Raw genomic sequence first — 22,094 nt, 5'->3', positions numbered from 1 at the left:
TTTGGTTAATACTGGCATAAGCTGTGAGAAGGAATGGAGAGGGAGGCAGTAGATAGGCCCCTTTTATAGTCTTGGCTGGGCATGAGGAGAGCAGGGATGTGTGTGCCCCCTAGTGGTACTTCTGGCAAAAGTCTGACTCAAGTGCATTGCTGGCCAGGCATCAAAAGAGGAATGTATATGTGCACACCACGTACTGGTTTTATCAGATAAGTATATTGGTTTATGGCTGGTATATTTGTGTGTAAATGTACTGTGGAAAAGACTAGTATGACACTTCATTGTGGCACTTTAAAAATTACTTTGCAGATATTTGATTTTTTTCCAGTGTATGTACTCAATAAAAATATTCTGGGGATGGCATTCTTCATACAAAAAAATATACATTTTTAAAAGCCCAAATTTCAATAATTGTAAGTGATCCAAGTCTTGTAGTGCTGATATCTGCTAGCTTTATTAGTTACATTGTGTGTATGATTTGTATAATTGCTATTAGGTCTAATTTTCTTGTGTATACTGTAGATAAGCTGATTTTGAAAATTGAGAAAATCTTTTTTTTCCAAATGTATAATTCCTCTACTTTTGTTAGTCTGCAAATGAGTAGAATGTTTACCAAACTGGTAAACCATGTTATCACTCACTCACTTCTGGATTGGTTAGTGTTTAAAACTAGATATTTCCTTTAAAAATACTCTTCTTTGAAAGACTCCCTAGGGGAAATCAAGCTTCAGAACCACAGGGCGTGGCAGAAGTTTAAGTCACTTTTACAAGATATTTTGAGGATCGAAGAGCAAGCCTGCTCAGAAAATACACCTCCACATGCCTTCGCAACCTTGGGCACCCAATGATCAGGGGTACTGCATCTGTAAAAATCATTTTGCTACATGGTTCAGGATGGCCCACCTGGGTAATATGTTGCATACAGTAAGAGTGTAAAAGAAATAAAGGCAGAATGTCTGTCTGTTTCCCATCTGTCCAGGTAATTGGCTCTGTTTTTGTGCTCCTGGTATTAGTCTACTTCAAGGCCCTTTACGGCTAATCCCCATGCTACCTATTTTTTGATTCACTATTGTGAGATTGACTCCTACCTCTGATTGACTCACACTGCCAGCCTCTTTCACCCACCAGTTAAATTTTCAAACAAGCGCTTTCGTGCCTTGTCCCATGTTACATCTCATGGTTGGGAAGAGCTCCCTGTAAACCTCCTCAAAGCCATTTAATTGTTCTCGTTCAGTTCCCTCCTTTAAAACTGTTTTGTCATGGTGCCTACTAAAATCTTGGCAGTGGTTAGACGGCAAGTTTGCTGAGAGAACGGTCATGCTGACCAATACTGTCTCATGGTTTCCTTGTACTCCTCTGTTGGTCAGTCTGAATCCATCTGTTGTCTCTATACTTAAATTGTAAGCTCTTTGGGGCAGGGATCATATTTTTGTTTTGTGTTTGTACAGCTCCATGAAGCACAATGAAGTCCTAATCCATGACTAGGTTCCTAAGTGCTGCAATAATACTTGGAGAATGTGGGAAGAAAGACTTGATTGAGATAAGTCCTGCTGGATCAAACTTCTCTACATGTTTAGCTAATGGCAGACCTTTCTGAATTCACAAAAATACCTTGAATTTGAGAAAACCCCTGATACCTAGGATCTCATGGTTTAGTTCCAGAGGGTCACTTTCATTGAAAGTAGATTTCAGAGGCAGCTGAGAGGGCATGGCAACTTTTTCTTATTGATCAAGTTGGTATGATTGGAAGACTTCTTACCAATAATTTCCTGTCTGCTAGCAGTGGCTACCACAATTCTGAACGTCTGGGCTCATGGAGGTGGATCAGCATTTTGGCACTGCGTGCTTATGGCCATGCCTTCTCTTTTCCCACTTGCCACCAGATGAGTTATGCTAAATCTATAAATTTACATCACATTATTAACGAATACTCTGAATGTAATGAAATAACTCTGTATGTTAGACCAAGAAAGACTGTCATGGTAATGATTTCATTTAATATCTGGCTTTTGGCTCACGAGCCACTGAGGTTGGGTAGAAGTGTGGGAGCTGCTAGTAGAAAGGAAATTATTAAGGTCTCACACAATTCTGGGATGTTTGGGAAGTAGTGAGCAGTGAATGGATGTAGGGAGGATTAAGAAAAAAGTTTTTGGTAGGAAAGAAAGTACCTTCTCTTTTTCATAAGCTCGCTCAAAAGTCTGCATTATTTCTGGGTTACTGCCTGCAGGAGGTTTGTCTCTGCAGAAAGCCGACAAGTCACCTTAAACTGCTTAATGAAGGTGCTAGCTATAGACCAAGTTGCCACTTGGCAAACTTCCTACGAGGGCATACTTGCTTATTCAGCCCTTGTGATTGCTAGGGATCTTCTCGGGTGCACCTTGAAACAGGAGCCTCTGATGCTTTGTAAAATTCCTCAGTGCACAGTCTAATCCACTTCTCAGTGGAGGGCTTGGAGGTTGTGTCCCTGGCGTTTTTGGTGGAAGGACACAGAGCATGATCTCATGGACTCTGTACACTTGAGAGACTGTCAACACTCTTCTGACATCTAAGGTGTGCCATGTCTTTTCAGTTGGATGTAGTGGTTTTGGATAGAACAAAGGAAGAACCTTTTTGAAAGCATGGAAGGAGAAATTAACTTTAGGGATAAAGGATTCTGTCATCCTGAGCACTACCTTGTCCTTGTGGAATGCGCAATAAGGCTCCTGTATAGATAAGGCTGCCAGCTCTGACACTTGTCTGGTGGACGTGACAGCTTTTAAGGAACAAGTCTTAATGAGTAAAATGCCAACATGGAAGTCAAAGGCTCAAAGGGATGGTTGTTGAGGCCCCCAAAGCTTGCTGTAGGCCCCATTTTGGAAAAAGTGACCTGGCCCCTGGTCTGGCTAACCCGATTGCTCAGCGGAATCTGAGTACATGAGGGTTGTCTTCCAGGGAGCCCAAGGATCCTGCGAAAGAGTGTGCTACTAAGAGCAGATACCTGACATGCAATGGTACTGGAGTGCCCTCTGTCTATGCCACCTTCTTGGAGAAAATCCAAAATGTCTGGGCTTCCTGGATTTCTGGGATTTGCATTGTGCTCTTGGCAGATATTGACTTTGGATCTGATAGAGAAGTACGCTTTCAGTATTGATACTGTCCTAGAGGTGTACTAGAGAAAAGCAATGTCTTAATGACTCTGGAGGACAGACCCAGATCTTCTAGCACTTCGCTTTCAATAGCCGGGCTGTTAGCTGATGCTGTTCTGGGTCTGGATGAAGAAGACGACCTTCTGAGAAACTGTCCGGTTTCCACAGAGGCTTGAGTAGAGGCTCCAATTTCAGGTCTATATGGTCTGAAAACCAATACTTGTGTTTTCTGGACTGCCTTCAACAGTAGTGGAAAGGGTGGCAATGTGTAGGTCCTGTGTCCAGCTGTGTGATAAGGCATCTGTCCCCATGAATCTGGGATGGTCTCCCTGGTGAAGTATTTCAGCTTCTCTGTGTCCATATGATTCACTAACAGGTTGGTTGAAGGGAGGCTGAATGTCTGAAAGATGAGATTGAAAACCTTCTGATTCAGGCACCACTTAGAGTTGTTGATCCTGCACCTGCTGAGCCTGTCTACCTTTCAGTTGAGATTCCCTTTTATGTGGATAACTGTGAAGGAAAGGAGAAACTGATCCACCCACCTTATTTTCTTCCACGGGTAGTGCCGAGCTCCTTGTTTTCCATTGGTTATTTAAATATATAGCTGTAGTTGTATTGTCTGACTGAACCAGAACATGATTCCCTTTTAGGGCAGACTGGAACGATTGCAGAGCCAGCTTGACCACTCATCTCTAAGGTGCTTATGCTGTGAGCTCTTTTCTCCAGCTTCTAGGAGTCTTGAACTGTTTGGGTCTCTAAGTGTGTTCCCCAGCAATGCAGGCTGGCATTAATTGTGGAACTTGACGATCTGGAAGACAGGTGGCATGCTTTTGTGAACACTGTTGTAGGCTGACCACCAGTGTAGGGAGTTGATCATTTGTGTCAGAACCTATGCTTGATCTTTCATGTGTTTCGGGGAGTGGTCTTACGCTTTTTGGGTGAAGGCTTGAAAGGTGGCTGATGTGTATAGGGATCACCTCATGGGTAGTCATACAACACCAGGAGGCCCAGCAGTTGAAGACACAGTGCTATGGGAAGCCTTCTGTGCTCCAGAGCAAGATGATAAAATCCTGAATTTTCATGAATGTTTCTAATGAATAGACTTTTTTGCTACCAAGGTGTCTATTTCTACCCCTTGGTGAGTGTTTTTTCTGGTCGACTGAATCAAGGAACTTTCCTTGACATTGATGATGAAGCCACACACCTCTAAGAGATTGTGTCCGAGACGTAGCTCTATGTGCTGATGACGGTGATGGAGTGCTGATCAGCATTTCGTCCAGGAAGGGGTACAGGTGGGTTCCCTGTGATCTCAGTCTGGCTATAATCACTACCAGCATCTTTGTAAAAACCCTGGGGGTTGAGGACAGGAGTGTTTGGTACTGATGTTTCTGGCCATAGACAAAGTTCAGAAGTTTGCAGTGACATGGCCTGATAGGGTGTGTGGGTATGCATCTGCTAGATCCACTGAAGTTAGGAAATGCTTTGTCCAATCCACCCTTGGACAGAGAGAACACTATAGAGGCCAGAGTCTTCATCTGAAACTTTTCCCTCTTCCACTTGTTGAGCCTTCTGAGGTCAAGCATGGCTCTGATACCAGCCCCTCCCCAGTGCACATCTGAACAGTGAAGAAGATGGAGTAGAACCCACAGAGCCTTTTTTCTTCTGAGGGAATTATTTTTATCACTCCCATATCCAGAGTATGAGATTTTGTTCTGGATCAAATTTCGTTTTATGGGGTCTGTCATAAATATAAAGGGAAGGGTAACCACCTTTCTGTATACAGTGCTATAAAATCCTTCCTGGCCAGAGGCAAAACCCTTTCACCTGTAAAGGGTTAAGAAGCCAAGATAACCTCGCTGGCACCTGACTCAAAATGACCAGTGAGGCGACAAGATACTTTCAAAGCTGGGGGGGGGGGAACAAAGGGTTTGTCTGTGTGTGTGATGCTTTTGCCGGGAAGGGATCAGGAATGCAGCCTTACAACTCCTGTTAGATTAGTAAGTAATCTAGCTAGAAATGCGTTAATTTCCTTTTGTTTAATGGCTGGTAAAATAAGTGGTGCTGGATGGAATGTATATTCCTGTTTTTGTGTCTTTCTGTAACTTAAGGTTTTGCCTAGAGGGATTTTCTATGTTTTGAATCTGATTACCCTGTAAGGTATTTACCATCCTGATTTTACAGAGGTGATTCTTTTACCTTTTCTTTAATTAAAATTCTTCTTTTAAGAACCTGATTGTTCTTAAGATCCAAGGGTTTGGGTCTGTGTTCACCTGTGCAAATTGGTGAGGATTATTATCAAGCCTTCCCCCAGGAAAGGGGGTGTAGGGCTTGGGGTGATATTTTGGGGGAAGGTGTCTCCAAGTGGGCTCTTTCCCTGTTCTTTGTCTTGTCCTTGAACCGTATGCTGCCACCACCAAGCATGTTAAACAAAGCTTGTACCTTGGGGAAGTTTTTAACCTAAGCTGGTAAGAATAAGCTTAGGGGGTCTTTCATGCAGATCCCCACATCTGTACCCTAGAGTTCAGAGTGGGGAAGGAACCTTGATAGGGTCTTTAGAAATGGGTGACAGGATGAAGACTGGATGAGGTGAGGGAGGGACTGGAGCCTGAGGGAGTATCCCTGGCTTGCTATCTCCCAGACCTACTTGTCTATAGTCAGTGTGAACAATTCTTCTAGAAAATAGGAAATTCTGCTCCTTCGTTCTCACCCAGGACTGAAGCTATGCAGTCTGTCACAGGAGTGGATTGAGGGGAAGGGCTGAAGTCCCTGTGGACTTCCGCTCTTTACCCTCCTTCCCCCTTCCCCCCCCCACCTCCCGACCTCAATTCCCCTGTTTTCCTTTGGAGAGTCTGTTCCTTCTCTGATACCTCTGTGAATACATAGCCAGGAGGAGCATTTCTGTCTTGAGGGCTTGTCGTCTCTAGTGCATGGGTTTTGCAACGTTGTCAGCCACCACCTTTCCAGCTCTTCTCCAAAAAGGAGGGAGCAATTAAAGTTGGCCAAGCATAGGACCTGCTTGGAGTGGATATCCACCTTCCAGGATTGGAACCGTAGGTGGTGCTTGGCTGTTGGGCTGGAATCCTTGGCTTAAGCTGAGAACTTCATTGCATCCTTTGAGGTGTCAACTACAAATCCTGTGCTAGGGAGACTTTCTTTAAAATTGAACCAAGGTTAAGGTGATCTCTGTCCTTGAGGACTCTGAGATCTAGCCAGGAGAGAGATGCTATTGCAAAGCAGATAGCTACCTGGGATGCTTTGAGGGTGGCAGAGGAGGCCTCAAAGTTCCTTTCTGAGAGTGGCCTCCCTCTTTGTATCTATGAAGTCCTTGGGGTAGAACATGCCTTTTGAGGGAATTACCATATCCCTTGCAAGAGATGCTACAGCAGCTTCAACCTGCGGCATTTCAGCAATAGAGTCCTTCAATTTTGATTGATGTAGAGCCTGAGGGTTGCTCTTGTTAGTTAGTGTGCTTGCCCTTTTCAGGCTTATTCCTTTAATCCTCAATCACTTCCTCCATGGAGGGATGAAAGGGTATTGCAGTTCTGAGAGGATTTTAAGGGGAGAATTTACTCTGAGGCTTTCTCTTGAAATCCTGTTCAGGTTGAATTTGAATTGTGAAGATAACCTTACTGCACATAGTCTGGAATTGCTCATGAAGGGAAGACATCTGATATATTCTTTGAACTCAATTGCTTGCCTTCCTCAGTGGGAGGGAGAAGAAGAGGAAGAAGTCAGAACTTGTACCTCCTGGATTTTCTGTGGTTCTTCTCTCCCCCCCCTCCCTTTTTTTACTTTAGTTTTTTTTTTTAAGCTGTTTTTGGATGTGTTGGGTAGAAGTTCTGCTTTTGCTTTTGAGGCATTTTAAAACTTGCCTTCCTTAGGGTCTGAAGCCCTCAAGATCTGTGTCTGAATACTCCCTCTCTGGGAGCCATTCCCTCCCAAGAGGGTGGAGGGGACTCACCAGAGCCCCCTTGGGTAAATTGGGAGGGAAGGGTAGAAGCCCAGTTCTTTAAGACTTGTGGTGAGGAGTAGGGTGAACAGACTTGTGACCCTACAAACTTTCCTCTTTGTTCTTCAGGAGTCACCTGAGACTTAGCCCTGAATTGACTGCCTGGGGTGGTTCTTGTTTTTTGACCCTCTCCCTGCTCTGCAAATAGAGCATCACTTGGCTTTCACATGGTGCTTTCTTGACTTCTCTGCCATACCTGAATAGGGGCAGAGGAGCAGACAGGGAGATGCTGCAGCAGAGGGTCAGGCTGGGTTAAACCACCAAACTGTTAACTGACCCAGGGAGGATCAGTAAGCTGAAAAGATGAAACTGCTCACTACTGCCCAAGCTGAGAAAAAAAAAATTAGATAATGAATAAGGGTGGGCGCAATTGAACAGCCTGCTGCTGCAGAGGCAGAAAATCTGTTGACAAATGGGAACAGAGGTCAGAACACATGGTGCCAAAACACTGATCTGCCTCTGTGAGCTGCAAAATGGAGGGGAACAGCCCAGACATCCAGAATTGTGGGAGAAGCTGGGTTGCAGAATTGATTTTTTTTTTCTGTTAGATTAAAGCAGCGGTTCTCAAACTGTGGGTCACAACCCTGTTTTAATGGGGTCGCCAGGGCTGGCATTAGACTTGCTGGGGCCTAGGCTGAAGCCAAAAATCTGAGCCCCACCACCCAAGGCTGCGGCCAAACCCTGAGAGCTTCTGCCCTGGGTGGCAGGGCTCAGGTTACAGCCCCTACCCGCCCAGGGCTGAAGCTCTCAAGCTTTGGCTTCACCCCTCCTCCCCCAGGGGGGTGGGGCTCGGGCTTTGGCCCCTCTGCCCAGGGTGGAGGGGCTTGGGCTTCAGTGCCCCTTCCTGGGGTCATGTAGTAATTTTTGTTGTCAGAAAGGGGTTGTGGTGCAATAAAGTTTGAGAAACCCTGGATTAAAGCATGGACTGTAGTCAAGGCCCCTCATGTTTTTGCTGCAGAATTTAGGTCCAACTTGTCACAACATACTTGGATTCTACAATGTTCTAATGTGACATACTGGTAATTCTGCAACAGCTTTTCAGTTTTTTAAAAAATAGATTTTTAATAACTTCAGACAAAATGAATACAATCTATACAGTAACCCTGTTTTTATTTAAATGTTTATGCTGTCTCTATTTTCATTTCTGATTCTAACATGCCACAGAGCTATGTTAATCCTTATAGATAACTGCATTATAGAAGCCCTGACAGTGGGAGAAGAGAGAGGGAATTTTGGCAGTGGAATGGGAACAAATGGAGCTCTTAATATCTGAAGAAGTGTTGGAGGAATTGGGATAAAGAAGACAGGCCATCTCTCTCTCTGAGCTGTTTAAGGTTATGTGAAAGATCAGGGAAGGCAACATTCTTTTACTTCATGTTTAGTTCATGTTTTGAAAAGCTTTTTCTTCACAAGCATTAGTAGATGACACATTTTCGAAAATGAAAGTTTAGGTTTTGGAGCATTGTTCAGTGGCAAAGGATTCTGTGGAAAATTCTTCGGCTGCACATTCACAGAATGCATCCTGACCAGTGAAAGTGTGCTCAAGAGAGAGAAGGGAGCGGACATAGCATTTTATAGGAAGACCATGTGACTACAGCACATAAAAACACAGTGCTTGTACACACTTTGACTCTCTTTCCTCCACTCTTGAGTTCTGCTCATACGGTTTGAGTAGTGCCCTACTAAATTCACAGCCACAAAAAACGCATCATAGAGAAATCTGGTCTTGTGTACTTTTACCCTGTATTATACCAATTTCCTGGGGGAGACCAGAGTTTCTCAAATTGGGGCTCCTGACCCAAAAGGGAGTTGGGGGGAGTCACGAGATTATTTTACAGGGGATTGTGGTATTGCCACCCTTACTTCTGCACTGCTGCCTTCAGAGCTGGGTGGCTGGAGAGTGTGGGCCCAGCCCTGCAGGCAGCAGCACAGAAGTAAGGGTGGAAATACCATACCATGCGATCCTTACTTCTGTGCTGCCGCTGGCAGCGGACTGCCTTCAGAATAGGGCTCCTGGCCAGAAGTAGCTGCTCTCTGGCCACCCAGCTCTGAAGGCAGCGCTGCCACCTGCAGCAGCGCAGAAGTAAGGGTAGCAGTACCACAATACCCCCTACGATAACCTTGTGACAGCCCCCTTTTTGCGTCGGGACCCCTACGATTACAACACCATGAAATTTCAGATTTAAATAGCTGAAATAATGAAATTTACTATTTTTAAAATCCTATGACTGTGAAATTGACCAAAATGCACGGTGAATTTGGTAGGGCCCTATTTATGAGCAATAAAGGAGTCTAATATATGGGGACAAGTTTTTCTAGTATCCAGATTTGACTGGGTGCAGTGTGTGGTGGGGTGCTATAGAGGAACTGGTTGCAACTTCTTGATTGTGAGGCCAATTCCAGGACTGCTGTAAACTACTCTGGCCAGATATAGTAGCTCTGGAGGGCTGTTATGCCAGTCATGAAACCTAAACTGCAGTAACTTTGAGGCCCTTATTCTTGACATATGTCCACTTTGTTGGGAGCTGCAGGAGTTGGTGGTATAGGCTACTCTGAGTATTCCCAGCAAAAAGATCCATAGGCATTACAGACCCATGCACCTCCAGAGTGGAACAAAGGAACTGGATCTGACCAACAAATCCGGCCCACAATTTCCCACCATATATTTAAGGATATTTCCATAGAAATATTTTTCTTCTATGAAAAATATTTCTATCTTCTCTATGGCAACTCTAAATGAACCACACATTGCCATGTCATCCTAAAATTGCCAACTACAAAATTTAGAACTAGTACCAAAGAGGAGTCGAAAGGAATTTTGTTCCTCATAGGAGAGGTAAGATGACACAGGCCGGATACAGGATTGAAGAAGTGTACATTCTTGTTGTTCAGACGTTGAGCCCCCCAATTACTTGAACAAAGTTAAAATTAACTTCACCTTTATTATTATTCTTGTAAATTACATTGAGAACATCATGAAATTATTCAAAATCTTGAAAATATGAACCTTCACTGAATTAAGTTCATATATGATTTAATGGAATGGAATCCAATTAATCAAGATTTGTAGAAGGCTTGACTGATTTTTAGCAATTAGATTGATACAAAGGTTATACTTTAACCTCTGTCTATAGCATAGTCAGTTAATAAATCCTTCAGACTTCACACTTAATCCTCAGATTATTGAACTTTAATGTGCCTTGGGTTATGCTAACAAACTTCAATCGAAAATGACACAAGCTGCATCGCCTTTCTTCTTTTGTGTGTATCTTACTGTGCTTTAGGAGTACAGCTATCAAAAAAATTAAGCATATTTGTAATTAGTGCTGTTTATCCAGTGAATAATTCAGCTGTACTTTCTGCAAGCAAACTGCCCTAGGTAATAGTTTTCTGTCACGGCTCTTGGAAACTTTTAACATCCACTTTTCAGTAGATTATTTCCAGTACCCAAACATCAAAGCCACTCAGAAGTAGTAGTTGTCTTTTCCCATTGCATTTGTGTTTATAAGTAAAAACTATTATAACTGAGACTTTGATTCGACTAGATTTAAGAATTGTAAAGCTCATAAAGCAAAATACTTTCTCTTTTGAAGAACAAGAAAGAAGTTGCTTCTTTATTTATACTCCAGACCAAGATATACAATACTGAAATTATTAGATCAGCCATACATCTGATATTTTTGAATTGCTCTGCCTTTCCTAAATTGGACGTTCTTGACCCTTGTTCTGGGGTTCTGATTTGTTTGAAAGCAGGCTAATCCAAGTCATAAAGATGTTACCTTTTGGAATAGAATGCCTTTGTATTGCTTCCAAGGATAGAAAACTATGCAGTTTTCAGATTTGGCACAAACTCAAGAACAGGCAGAATCAAGCTCCTGAAGAGCCGGCACCTTTTAGCTCCGCTTTAGCAGACTGACGTATTCAAAAGCATTCAAATATTTAAAAATATTTTGGAAATACTGTGTCTTGATGTGAGACTTTGCAAGAGGGCTTATTGTCAGATGCTGTGGGAGACCATTCAGTGGCAGAGGCACCATTGTGACTGCAGCTCCTACTGAGCCGCAAGGAGCACAGTCAAACAAGGTGAAGAAGAAAAGGAGTAGCTGCTTCTCCTGATTATCTAATAGATGGATGCTTATTTTGCAACCATCGATGACTTGATTTTGTGTGAAGTAACAAACCTTTGTAAAGGTTTTTCAGATGTGGAGGCTGGGGCAGATGGTTTAGAACTATTTGATTCTGACAAACTGGGATAAACATAGCCATTTTCGAAAATAGCTAAGGCGGAACATGAACTGCTTTTGCTTCCGGTATTTCTCAAAGGTATTTCTCAAACTACCTGAAAATGTTGTTTCACCAGGTAATCCTATTTACAAAGGTTGGGTGTCAGTTTTAGACACTTTCAGAGAGAGTTCCTAAAAGTTAGTTCCCTCAGCACTTCCTGTTTGTTTTGGAAAGTACTAGATCTCCTATTTCCTTTCTTTGGTGCTCCTGTGATACAGTGATCTACTTTATCAGTACTCAGTATGAAGAGGTAAGTGGTATTACTCAGCATAGTCCCATTTGCCTTTTGTGTAGCTCGTATAACACACCTCACCTTTTATCCCCCTCTCTTGATGAAATAGTGCCAATTTTTGCTTGAAGGTAAGCTAATGTCCAGAGATTTCTTATAGTAGTGTATCAAGTTGAGTAACTTGCATAATCTGCATACAGTTCTTAATGTGTCTGTCTTAAATTGCTGTGGAACACTAATCTTTGGATCCTATTGTTAAACTCATCTTACAATTTGCACACTCCTCTCCCCAAAATTCCATGTTAATGATTCTCAAAAAGAAAAGGAGGACTTGTGGCACCTTGGAGACTAACAAATTTATTTGAGCATAAGCTTTCGTGAACTACAGCTCACTTCATTGGATGCATTCAGTGGAAAATACAGTGGGGAGATTTATATACATAGAGAACATGAAACAATGGGCGTTACCATACACAGTGTAACGAGAGTGATCACGTAGGGTGAGCTATTACTAGCAGGAGAGCAGGGGGGAAAAACCTTTTGTAGTGATAATCAAGGTGGGCCATTTCCAGCAGTTGACAAGAACGTCTGAGGAACGGTGGGGGAGAGGGAGGGAATAAACATGGGGAAATAGTTTTACTTTGTGTAATGATCCATCCACTCCCAGTCTCTATTCAAGGTATACCTTCAAATCAGCGGCACTGCTATGGGTACCTGCATGGCCCCACAGAATGCCAATGTTTTTATGGCTGACTTAGAACAACGCTTCCTCAGCTCTCGTCCCCTAATGCCTCTACTCTACTTGCGCTACATTGATGACATCTTCATCATCTGGACCCATGGAAAAGAAGCCCTTGAGGAATTCCACCATGATTTCAACAATTTCCATCCCACCATCAACCTCAGCCTGCATCAGTCCACACACGAGATCCACTTCCTGGATGCGATGGTCACATAAACACCACCCTATACCGGAAACCTACTGACCACTATGCCTACCTACATGCCTCTAGCTTTCATCCAGACCACACCACACGATCCATTGTCTACAGCCAAGCTCTACGATACAATCGCATTTGCTCCAACCCCTCAGACAAACACCTACAAGATCTCTCTCAAGCATTCTTACAACTACAGTACCCACCTGCTGAAGTGAAGAAACAGATTGACAGAGCCAGAAGAGTACCCAAAGTCACCTGCTACAGGACAGGCCCAACAAAGCAAATAACAAAACACCACTAGCCATCACCTTCAGCCCCCAACTAAAACCTCTCGAACGCATCATCAAGGATCTACAACCTATCCTGAAGGATGACCCATCGCTCTCACAGATCTTGGGAGACAGGCCAATCATTGCTTACAGACAGCCCCCCAGTCTGAAGCAAATACTCACCAGCAACCACACAACAGAACCACTAACCCAGGAACCTATCCTTGCAACAAAGCCTGTTGCCAACTGTGTGTCCACATATCTATTCAGGGACACCATCATAGGGCCTTATCACATCAGCCACACTATCAGAGGCTCGTTCACCTGCACATCTACCAATGTGATATGTGCCAGCAATGCCCCTCTATGTACATTGGCCAAACTGGACAGTCTCTACGTAAAAGAATAAATGGACACACACATACTGTTCCTCAGATGTTCTTGTCAACTGCTGGAAATGGCCCACCTTGATTATCATTACAAAAGGTTTTTTCCCCACCGCTCTCCTGCTGGTAATAGTTTACCTTAAGTGATCACTCTTGTTACAGTGTGTATGGTAACACCCATTGTTTCACTTTCTCTATGTATATAAATCTCCCCACTGTATTTTCCACTGAATGCATCCGATGAAGTGAGCTGTAGCTCACGAAAGCTTATGCTCAAATAAATTGGTTCGTCTCTAAGGTGCCACAAGTCCTCCTTTTCTTTTTACGAATACAGACTAACACGGCTGCTACTCTGAAACATGTTAATGATTATTAACCATTGCATTCTTTAGCCCTGAAGATTTTGCATTGAAGTACAAACCTGTATCTTGTCATTCTATAAAGCCGCTTGAACAGTATGGATAACTTTTTTCACCTTGCTCCAGATATTACAATTAAAGCAAAGTTTCAGTTTAGTTCATATTGTTTCATAGTAATTTAAATACCTTCATGCTAAGCATTAAATTGTGGGTGAAAATGCTGCATCAAGCAGCAAAGACACTTGTCAAACATCGACACGATAGCTTTGTATGAATAGTAACTCTTTGCATTACAGTAGTACCTAGACACCAAGGTTTGTGGTCCCATTGTACTAAGCAAAGTTTAGACATGTAGTAAGAATCCTAGCCCCAAAGAGCTTAATGACAAGGTGGGAGAAACTATTTCTACTTTACAGATGAGAAATTGTGGCACAGAGAAACTGACTTGCTGAAGATTAGGTAGGGAGTTTGTGGCAGAGCTGGAAAGTGAACCCTGATTTCCTGAGTCAAAGTCAAGTGTCTTAACCACAGATCAGGTTTTTTTTTTTTCTGATATCGAACACAAATCTGTTGCAAACAGTTACCTATTGAGATATTTCTTTAGAATTAAAAACTAGTTGTAGAAATCCTTCTGGAGACTGAATGTGAGTGCTTGAATAATAACTGAGGCTTTTTAGGTACCTAAGCATGGGGATTACTAGCTTTATTTTTAGTCTTAAAACAGGGGAAAACATCAAATTATTCATCATGTCTAACTTTTCAGGTACCAAAGCAGTCTGATCTGCTATGTCAACCTGATAGCTCAAATCGCCAAGTTGAAAATCCGGGTGGAAAGAAACAAGTGTCTTACAGAACAGAAATTGTTGGTGGTGTTCCCATCATTACACCTACTCAGGTAATAGCTTCATACCAAGTAAGGAAATGTTATAGTGGAAGAGTTGTGCTATGTGTCTGTCTTGTCAGGATACTCTGAGATACATTATTTTATCAATAATAAATTTGTCAACCCATCCATCCTCATCCAGAAGACTCATACTCTCATAAGCTTGCTTTTTAAATTGTTTACCTGATATGGTATCTAGGTGTCTCTTCAACTATTTTACTTTTCTGTGACTGTATGAAAGATTACACTTTTAAGTGTTGACTTTTTTACTTCCAAGAATTAGACCCCCTATATGAGTTTGAATTTCTTGGCATGAAATGAGTTTGACATGAGCAATGTCAAAGTTGTTCAAGTTAGTCGATTACTGAAGTTAACTGATATATTTGTTTTTGCGTTTTGCAGTGGAGAAAGGAAAGATACTGATTGGCTCAGAAAGCCAAGATTTTTATAAACGGTGTGCTAGAAACCTGATTGAAAATAAAAAGTTAGTAATGGTTAGATCTAAAAGTAGATGCACTGTCATTCTACTGAACTTGACACTCTGTGTACTATCTTATGCTTTTAGGTCACGTTGGGGGATTGGTTGTTCTGAAGACTTGCATGACTGGCCCAAATCATAGTTTTGGAATTATCTAGACTGTTGTACTCCTAAACAAAGTCATTCCATGGATTAATTTTTTTTAAAGGGAGTAAAGATTTTGTTTCTTAGGTCTTCAACATACTATTTTTAATTGCTTTATCTGTTTTAATGTGTTCATAATCTGTTTTCAAACTGTGTAGTTTTGAGCAGTACCTGGAGTACTCCAGTAGGCCTTATGTAGATAATTGTCACATTGATATTACTGCTGTACTGCAGTGTCAAGTATTTGCTGCTTCTAAACAAATCAGAGATGGGGTTTGTGGGTACAGGGTGGACCAAATACCAAGTTTAGGGAACCAAATACACTTTCATTTTCTGTTCTTATATCACTGGACTTTGGAGCAAACGCTGAACATCCTGAACCTTTCTCTGATTCATTCTAGAAAGAAGAATTAAATGAATGTGGGGAAGAAGATGACAGAAATTACTTGAAACGGTCACAAAGCCACCTTCCTTACTTTACTGCTAAACCTCCCCCAGACAATGCTGTTATCAAAGCTGGCTATTGTGTTAAACAAGGCGCTGTGGTAAGTGATTTGGAGAATAATGCATTCCTCTTGTGAAGAACAGAGGCCCCAAAGTTATTACGGTTACTTTGCATATTATACTGAGATCAATTGATACTGATCTTTGGTTTTTACCAAATAACACTAATGTTGTTAAAATATTGAGGGTAGTTAGAATTAGAATTTTATCAAATGGGTGGTGATTCAGTAGTAGTAGTATGTGTTTTATCTCTGTATTGGTGGTATTTCAACTTTTGTGGGGATTTTTTGGTGCTTCCACTTGTTTTTGTATTAGTTTAAAATTTAAGACGTTTTGGAGAGGAAAACATTGCTGCACATGGGTTTTAGGCTAAGTGTGTAATTAAGGGATGCTCTTTGGCATGAGAACATGCAGCTATTTTTTGTAATGAAAAGTGTATAGAAGATATTTGGACTGAAGCAAGAGTTTACTGCATGCAGGATTTATGAAGTGTGAAGTGGTTAGGGAAAGATTTTAGGTGTTCTGTGTGGTTTGGAGGAGCAATTGTGCAATTCCAAAGGTGTGAAGGAGATTGGTGTGTAGCCAAACAGTTCAAGATTAAGGGATTTAGCACATGCTATATTCAAAGCTCTGCAAACTTGCAACATTTGAAGTCTGGGAGCATGAAACTTTTTTTATCATCAGAAGCAGAAAGTCTGCCAAAGTGGCAGCGGGGCCACTAGATGGCCAAGCCGTTAAAGAACACTCAAGGAAGACACGGGCATTGTGGAAGAAGTAAATGGATTCTTTCTGTCAATCTTAACTGCAGAGGATGTGGGGGAAATACCCATATCGGAGCTATCCTTTTTGGTTGACAGATCTGAAGTACTGTCCCACATTGATGTGTCAATAGAAGATGTTTTAGAACCAATTTGATAAATTAAACACTAAATTACCAGGAGCAGATGGTGTTCACCCAAGAGTTGTGATGGAACTCAAATATGGAATTTCCGCTCTAACAACTGTAGTATATAACCCATTTCATAAACAAGTCTGTACCAGATGACTGGAAAGTAGCTAATGCTGATTTTTAAAAAGGATTCTAGATGCAGTTCTAATGATTATAGGCTGGTGAGTCTAACTTGAGTACCAGGCATATTGGTAGAAATTATAGCAAAGAACAAAATGATCAGAGACATAGATAACTCTTCCCTAACAAATTGTGTTTAACACAGCTTTTGTAAAGGGAAGCCGTGCCTCACTAACCTATTAGAATTCTTTGAGAGTATGAACAGATGCATAGACAAGGATGACCCAGCTGATGTAGTATACTTGGATTTTCAGAAAGTCTTGGACAAGGTCCCTCACCAAAGACTCTTACAGACACTAAGTAGTCATGGGATAAGAGGGAAAGGTCTCTCATGGATCAGTAACTGGTTAAAAGATAGGAAATGAAGGGTAGGAATAAATGGGCAGTTTTCACAATGGAGAGAGGTGAACAGCAGGATCCTCCAAAGATCTGTATTGGGACCTGTACTGTTCAACATATTCATGATCGGAAAAGGGAGTGAACAGTGAAGTGGCACAGTTTGCATGTGATACAACATTATTCAATATAGTTAAGTCCAAAGTTGATTGCATAGGGTTACAAAGGGATCTCACAAGACTGGGTGATTGGGCAACAAAATGGCAGATGAAATTCTGTGTTTAAGTGCAAAGTAATGCATGTTGCGAAAAATAATCCCCGCTATATGTATATAATGATGGGTTCTAAATTAGCGGTTACCACTCAAGAAAGGGATCTTGGAGTTACCATGGGTAGTTCTCAGAAAACTTCAGCTCAGTATGCAGCAATGCTTAAAAAAGCTAACCATGTTGGGGACTATGAGGAAAGGGATAAAAAATAAGACAAAGTATCATACCTTGAATAAGGTTCAGAGAAGAGAGACTGAAAAGATTAGGGCTGTTCCACTTAGAAAAGAGATGTCTAAGGGGTGAGGGATATGATAGAGGTCTATAAAAACATGAATGGTGTGGAAAAAGTGAATAGAGAAGTGTTATTTTCCCACGGTACAAAATCTAAGGGTCACCCAATGAAAAGAATGGGCAACAGATCTAATATAAACAAGAGGAACCTGTGGAACTCATTGCCATGGGAGGGTATTATGTCCAGAAGTATAATTTGGTTCAAAAAGGAATTAGATAAATTCATGGAGGATAGGGCTATCAGTGCCTATTACACAAGATGGTTATAGATGTAACTCCATGCTCAGGGCAACCCTAAACCTCTCACTGCTAGAAGCTGGGAAGAAAAGACAGGGCTGAATTACTCCAACTACCCTGTTCTGTACACTCTCTCTGAAACTTTGGTATTTGCCACTCTAGGAGATAGGATAGTGAACTAGATTGGACCACCCAGTACAGCTGTTCTTATGAACTTGTTCTTCTTCCTTTTTATTTTAGAAGGACACCAAAGAAATGCCACACACAAATAAGTTTAAAATGATGCTTAGGTTGCATGGTTAGACTCAAATCAGAATGTCCGTTACAATTGCGTGAAAACTTTGTCTGCTCTTGTGCGTGTGCATTATGTTAGTATTTACATTATCTTGTTTCTCAAACACCATGTAGAAAACTCATTTTCTAATCTGAGATGTGTACGCAGAAATACTGTGTTCGTTAGACTGAAGTAATATGTAAAGTATTACGTGAACTATATGTATAATACAGTCCATATTAGGTGTGCAACTTACAATAACAGTGAAAATTTGTTCATTTATAGGCTGCATAAATTCATAGCCAAATTGCCTTTGTAGTATATGAGTACTGGCCAAATTATTCAAATATATGAGGCGATACTGTTTAAGCAGTTTAAGTAAAAAAATCTATTAAGCCATTATCACATTATTAGTGGGAAGGGTGTAAATATAAACCCCTATGTTATATTAAACATTTTACTTTTTGATATACCAATTTATATGCAAACATATTCGTTCTTTTTTTACTCATAGTTTAAGCGCTAAGTAATAGAAGTACATACTTTCTTCACCACCACTATTCAATGTACTTTCCTGCTTACTGTCTTCATGGTTGGCTGGCGGCATATTCCCTAGTTTTCTTTATATTTCTCTGAACAGAATAAGGTATATTTCTGGCTTATTCATATTTGCAGTGTTGTTGTAGCCGTATTGGTCCCAGGATATTAGAGACAAGGTGGGTGAAGTAGTACCTTGTAATGGACCAACTTGTCCCTTTCACCAAGAGGAGCTTTCAATCTTACACAGAGGTCTTCATGTCTTTCTATTTTTTGTCCCTCTCAGTTTACCCTTATCCCAGTTTTCCATTCAAGTAATCGTATCACTTTAATCCCATTTGTTATTCCAGGTCATTTGATGTGTATGAAGTGAATAAAGTACACGTTTGATTCATTCTACCTGTATGTAGAATGTCAGATAGAAAGTGCATATTTCAGATTTGTCCACAGCACTTTTGGAACAGATTCCCTAAATCAAGGAATTTGGACCTCACTTCATCAGTGGTAATTTGTCCTGTATAGGATTGTAGTTCCCTAAATTTTCCCCAGATACCTTTTTTCTGTTCTCACTCTTTTTCCAAAGGAGCATCTAAACATTTTTTGCCACTTTCTACAGAATGATGAGTAATTGAATTACCATACTGCTGATTTCACAGACTTAGCGGCATTGTGATCCTTTCCAAGTGTACTTCTTGTGAAATTAAATCTTAGACTTTAGAGAACAGGATATGTGGCTTTAAAATAATCTAGAGTAATGAATGTAGGAAACATTATTCCTATGAATAGGAATAATTGGAAATAAAAGTGTGGCAGTTCAAGAAATATCCAATAGCTTTTTAGTAGGAATTGCTAAAAGTAATTTCAAAAATAAAAATTGGAAAATGCAGCTTCCATATAACTGCTAATGGTTCACTGATGTATTTTTCAAAAAACCTAGCTAGACTGAGTGTAAATTAAAGGGAATCATGTATTGCTTGGATTACAATATTTTCTTTTTTTTCCTTTAATAGATGAAGAACTGGAAGAGAAGATACTTTCAGTTAGATGAAAACACAATCGGCTATTTCAAATCTGAACAGGTATGTTCCCAAATGTTATATGTAGCTTTCAAAAGATGTCTGGAAGTAAATTTCAAAAATACACACTGAAGGTTTCTTAATGATCTACTTGGTGTCTGAAAAAGTTCAGTGCTGCTTTTGTAACTTTCTGTAATTCTGTTCTATGTTTTCAGTATTTTTTTTTAATGAAAATAGGTAATCTCTTTCTTTGGAAGTTTAATTCTCTGACCTCGCAATCTGCTGCTTTTGGGGCTGATATGGTATTGTGGAGGATTGATCTCCAGTAAGGAGTAATAGTGAATAGAATGAATTTCTAAATATGCACAACAGGCATCACTCATTTTGCATCAGTATTTTGTTCCTCTCATGCTTGGTGGATGTTCACTGCATTATAAATGATTGTCTTAAGAAATGCTGATTGTGAAATAGAGTCCAAGCAAATGTTAAAAGAAGCACAAAGCTGTATTTAAGCTTCCCTGCATAGCTGCACAGTTCCTCCTGGCTTCCTCTCCTGCCTTGACATGGCCTTTGTCAAAAGCAAATTCAGAGGTATGCAGCTAAGAAACAAATCTCCTCTCTCACTGGGAAGGTCAGCTGGCTTTCGCAGCAGAGTGGACTTTCTGCCTTTTTTGGTTCAGTCTGAATGGGACTGCCTCAGCTCCTCACCCCCTGGTAAGAAAGGAAGCAGGCAGGATTGGAAAAGAACTGACAGGGAAGGAAGGGCTTCTTGTCAATCTCCATCAGGAGGGAGTGAAGCTAGAAGGGCTGCATGCCAGACGAAAGACTGTACCAGAATCCCTATAGGTACCAGCAGCCACACCTCAGATCATCAGCTTAGCTGCTTTCTCTTCTTGCCAGTCCTCTTCACCAGTGATCCTGGGTGGAAGGCACCAGAGACCACATGGATGCTGCCAACACCAGTGTGTGATAAGGGGCATTTGGCTTCGGCTCTCACCCCCTGTCATCTCTATAACCCTGCTCCAAAGAAACCTACTCATGTCCTATGCTGTGACATTCAGGGGAAACAGATCTATCTGGCCCATATGGATCCCGCATGCAACAGTGGGGTAGAGCTGCTAGGGAGCCCCATTCTTGAGCATCTGGTCAGTATTTTCCATGAGAGATTGTCAAGGGGCCTATGTTGGGGAAGGGGAGACAAATAAGCCCAGCCTCTCTGAGGATGGGTTGATTGCTCCACAAATGTTTCCAATAGCTAGCAATCGCTGAGCCCAGTTTTGCTCCTACTTCTGAAGCATGATTACTGGGACAAACTCCTGAAGGGGGGGAAAAACCATTGCATTTTCCCCTGCTCACCTTCATAGAGTGCAGCAGTGTGGATAATCCTCAGTGTCGAGTTCTCTTGCTCACCTTCATGGAGTTCAGGAGGGCAGGTTAATTCTGAAAAAACCACATCATAGACATGCTTGTTCCTCTAGGCATGCATGCGCACATACCCACAAAGCCCAGCAGTCCAGATCAGAAGCTGTTCCCTTTAATTTTTTACGTCCATGTGCAGAATGAATTTTATGTGCACCAATATGGAGGTGATGAGGTGTTTGGGGTTCAGGCTGCCCTGGGGCTACAGTGAGTGAGAGGACTCCCCGCAGCCCTCTTTCGCTGCAGCAGCTCGGGGCCAGAGGAGAGGTGTCTCTCCCCAACCGTGGCAGCTCCGGCTGGGCTGGGCCAAGGGAGGGGCTCCACTAGACAGCAGCTCCGATGGGCTTTGGGCGGGGCGCCTCTCCTGGCTGTGGTAGGTCTCTGCTGGGGCCGGTGGGGAGGGGTGTCTCTCACCCAACTACTCCGGTGAGCCGGGGAAGGGGCGCTTCTCCCCTGGTCGCGGGCAAGGCCCATGCTGGGGCTGGTATGGAGGGGTGCCTCTCCTCTGGCAGGCATGCAGCTTAGAGGGAACTTAGGTTAGAAGTATAGACTCTTTCAGGCAGAGATGTACAGAATATTGTGAAACTATGCTGAGGAGGTCTGCAGCTGCCTCTGACAAACTTATGGTAATATATCCTTCCTTCACCCTGGGAAGGTATAATGAAGGGGGTTTGGGTCTTCCTGTCGCACCTAAAAGTCTAGGACGGTATCGGACTGTCATTCCCATCATCAGACTGGGATCCCTACCAGACATAAATGTGGGTATTTTCCCTGGTGATCAGGAACGTAGCATTTCTAACTGGGGGAGATATTTACCTGTAAGAGTGGTCTTGTCACTCTACAGACCCTTCACAAAAAGAAAAGGAGTACTTGTGGCACCTTAGAGACTAACCAATTTATTTGAGCATAAGCTTTCGTGAGCTACAGCTCACTTCATCGGATGCATACTGTGGAAACTGCAGAAGACATTATATACACAGAGACCATGAAACAATACCTCCTCCCACCCCACTCTCCTGCTGGTAATAGCTTATCTAA

At 41.9% G+C, this 22,094-nt stretch overlaps 1 protein-coding gene across 7 annotated transcripts in view; it reads left to right on the top strand.

Moving 5' to 3' along the window:
* The window catches only part of PLEKHA1 (pleckstrin homology domain containing A1), an 82,428-nt gene that overhangs the window by 39,967 nt on the left and 20,367 nt on the right, over nt 1–22,094 (top strand). For all 7 annotated transcript variants that reach the window (XR_014712523.1, XM_084635269.1, XM_084635274.1 and 4 more), the window contains 3 exons: nt 14,363–14,494; nt 15,506–15,649; nt 19,632–19,700. Coding sequence is in view for 6 of the 7 variants with exons in the window: in XM_084635269.1 (XP_084491395.1) it covers nt 14,363–14,494; nt 15,506–15,649; nt 19,632–19,700 (345 nt within the window). In the remaining variant the exon portion in view is untranslated. The remainder of the gene's footprint in view (nt 1–14,362; nt 14,495–15,505; nt 15,650–19,631; nt 19,701–22,094) is intronic.

This window comes from Lepidochelys olivacea (assembly GCF_965140295.1).
Source record: "Lepidochelys olivacea isolate rLepOli2 genome assembly, chromosome: 7".
NCBI lineage: Eukaryota > Metazoa > Chordata > Testudines > Cheloniidae > Lepidochelys > Lepidochelys olivacea.
This window is presented reverse-complemented; position numbering and strand designations above follow the sequence as displayed.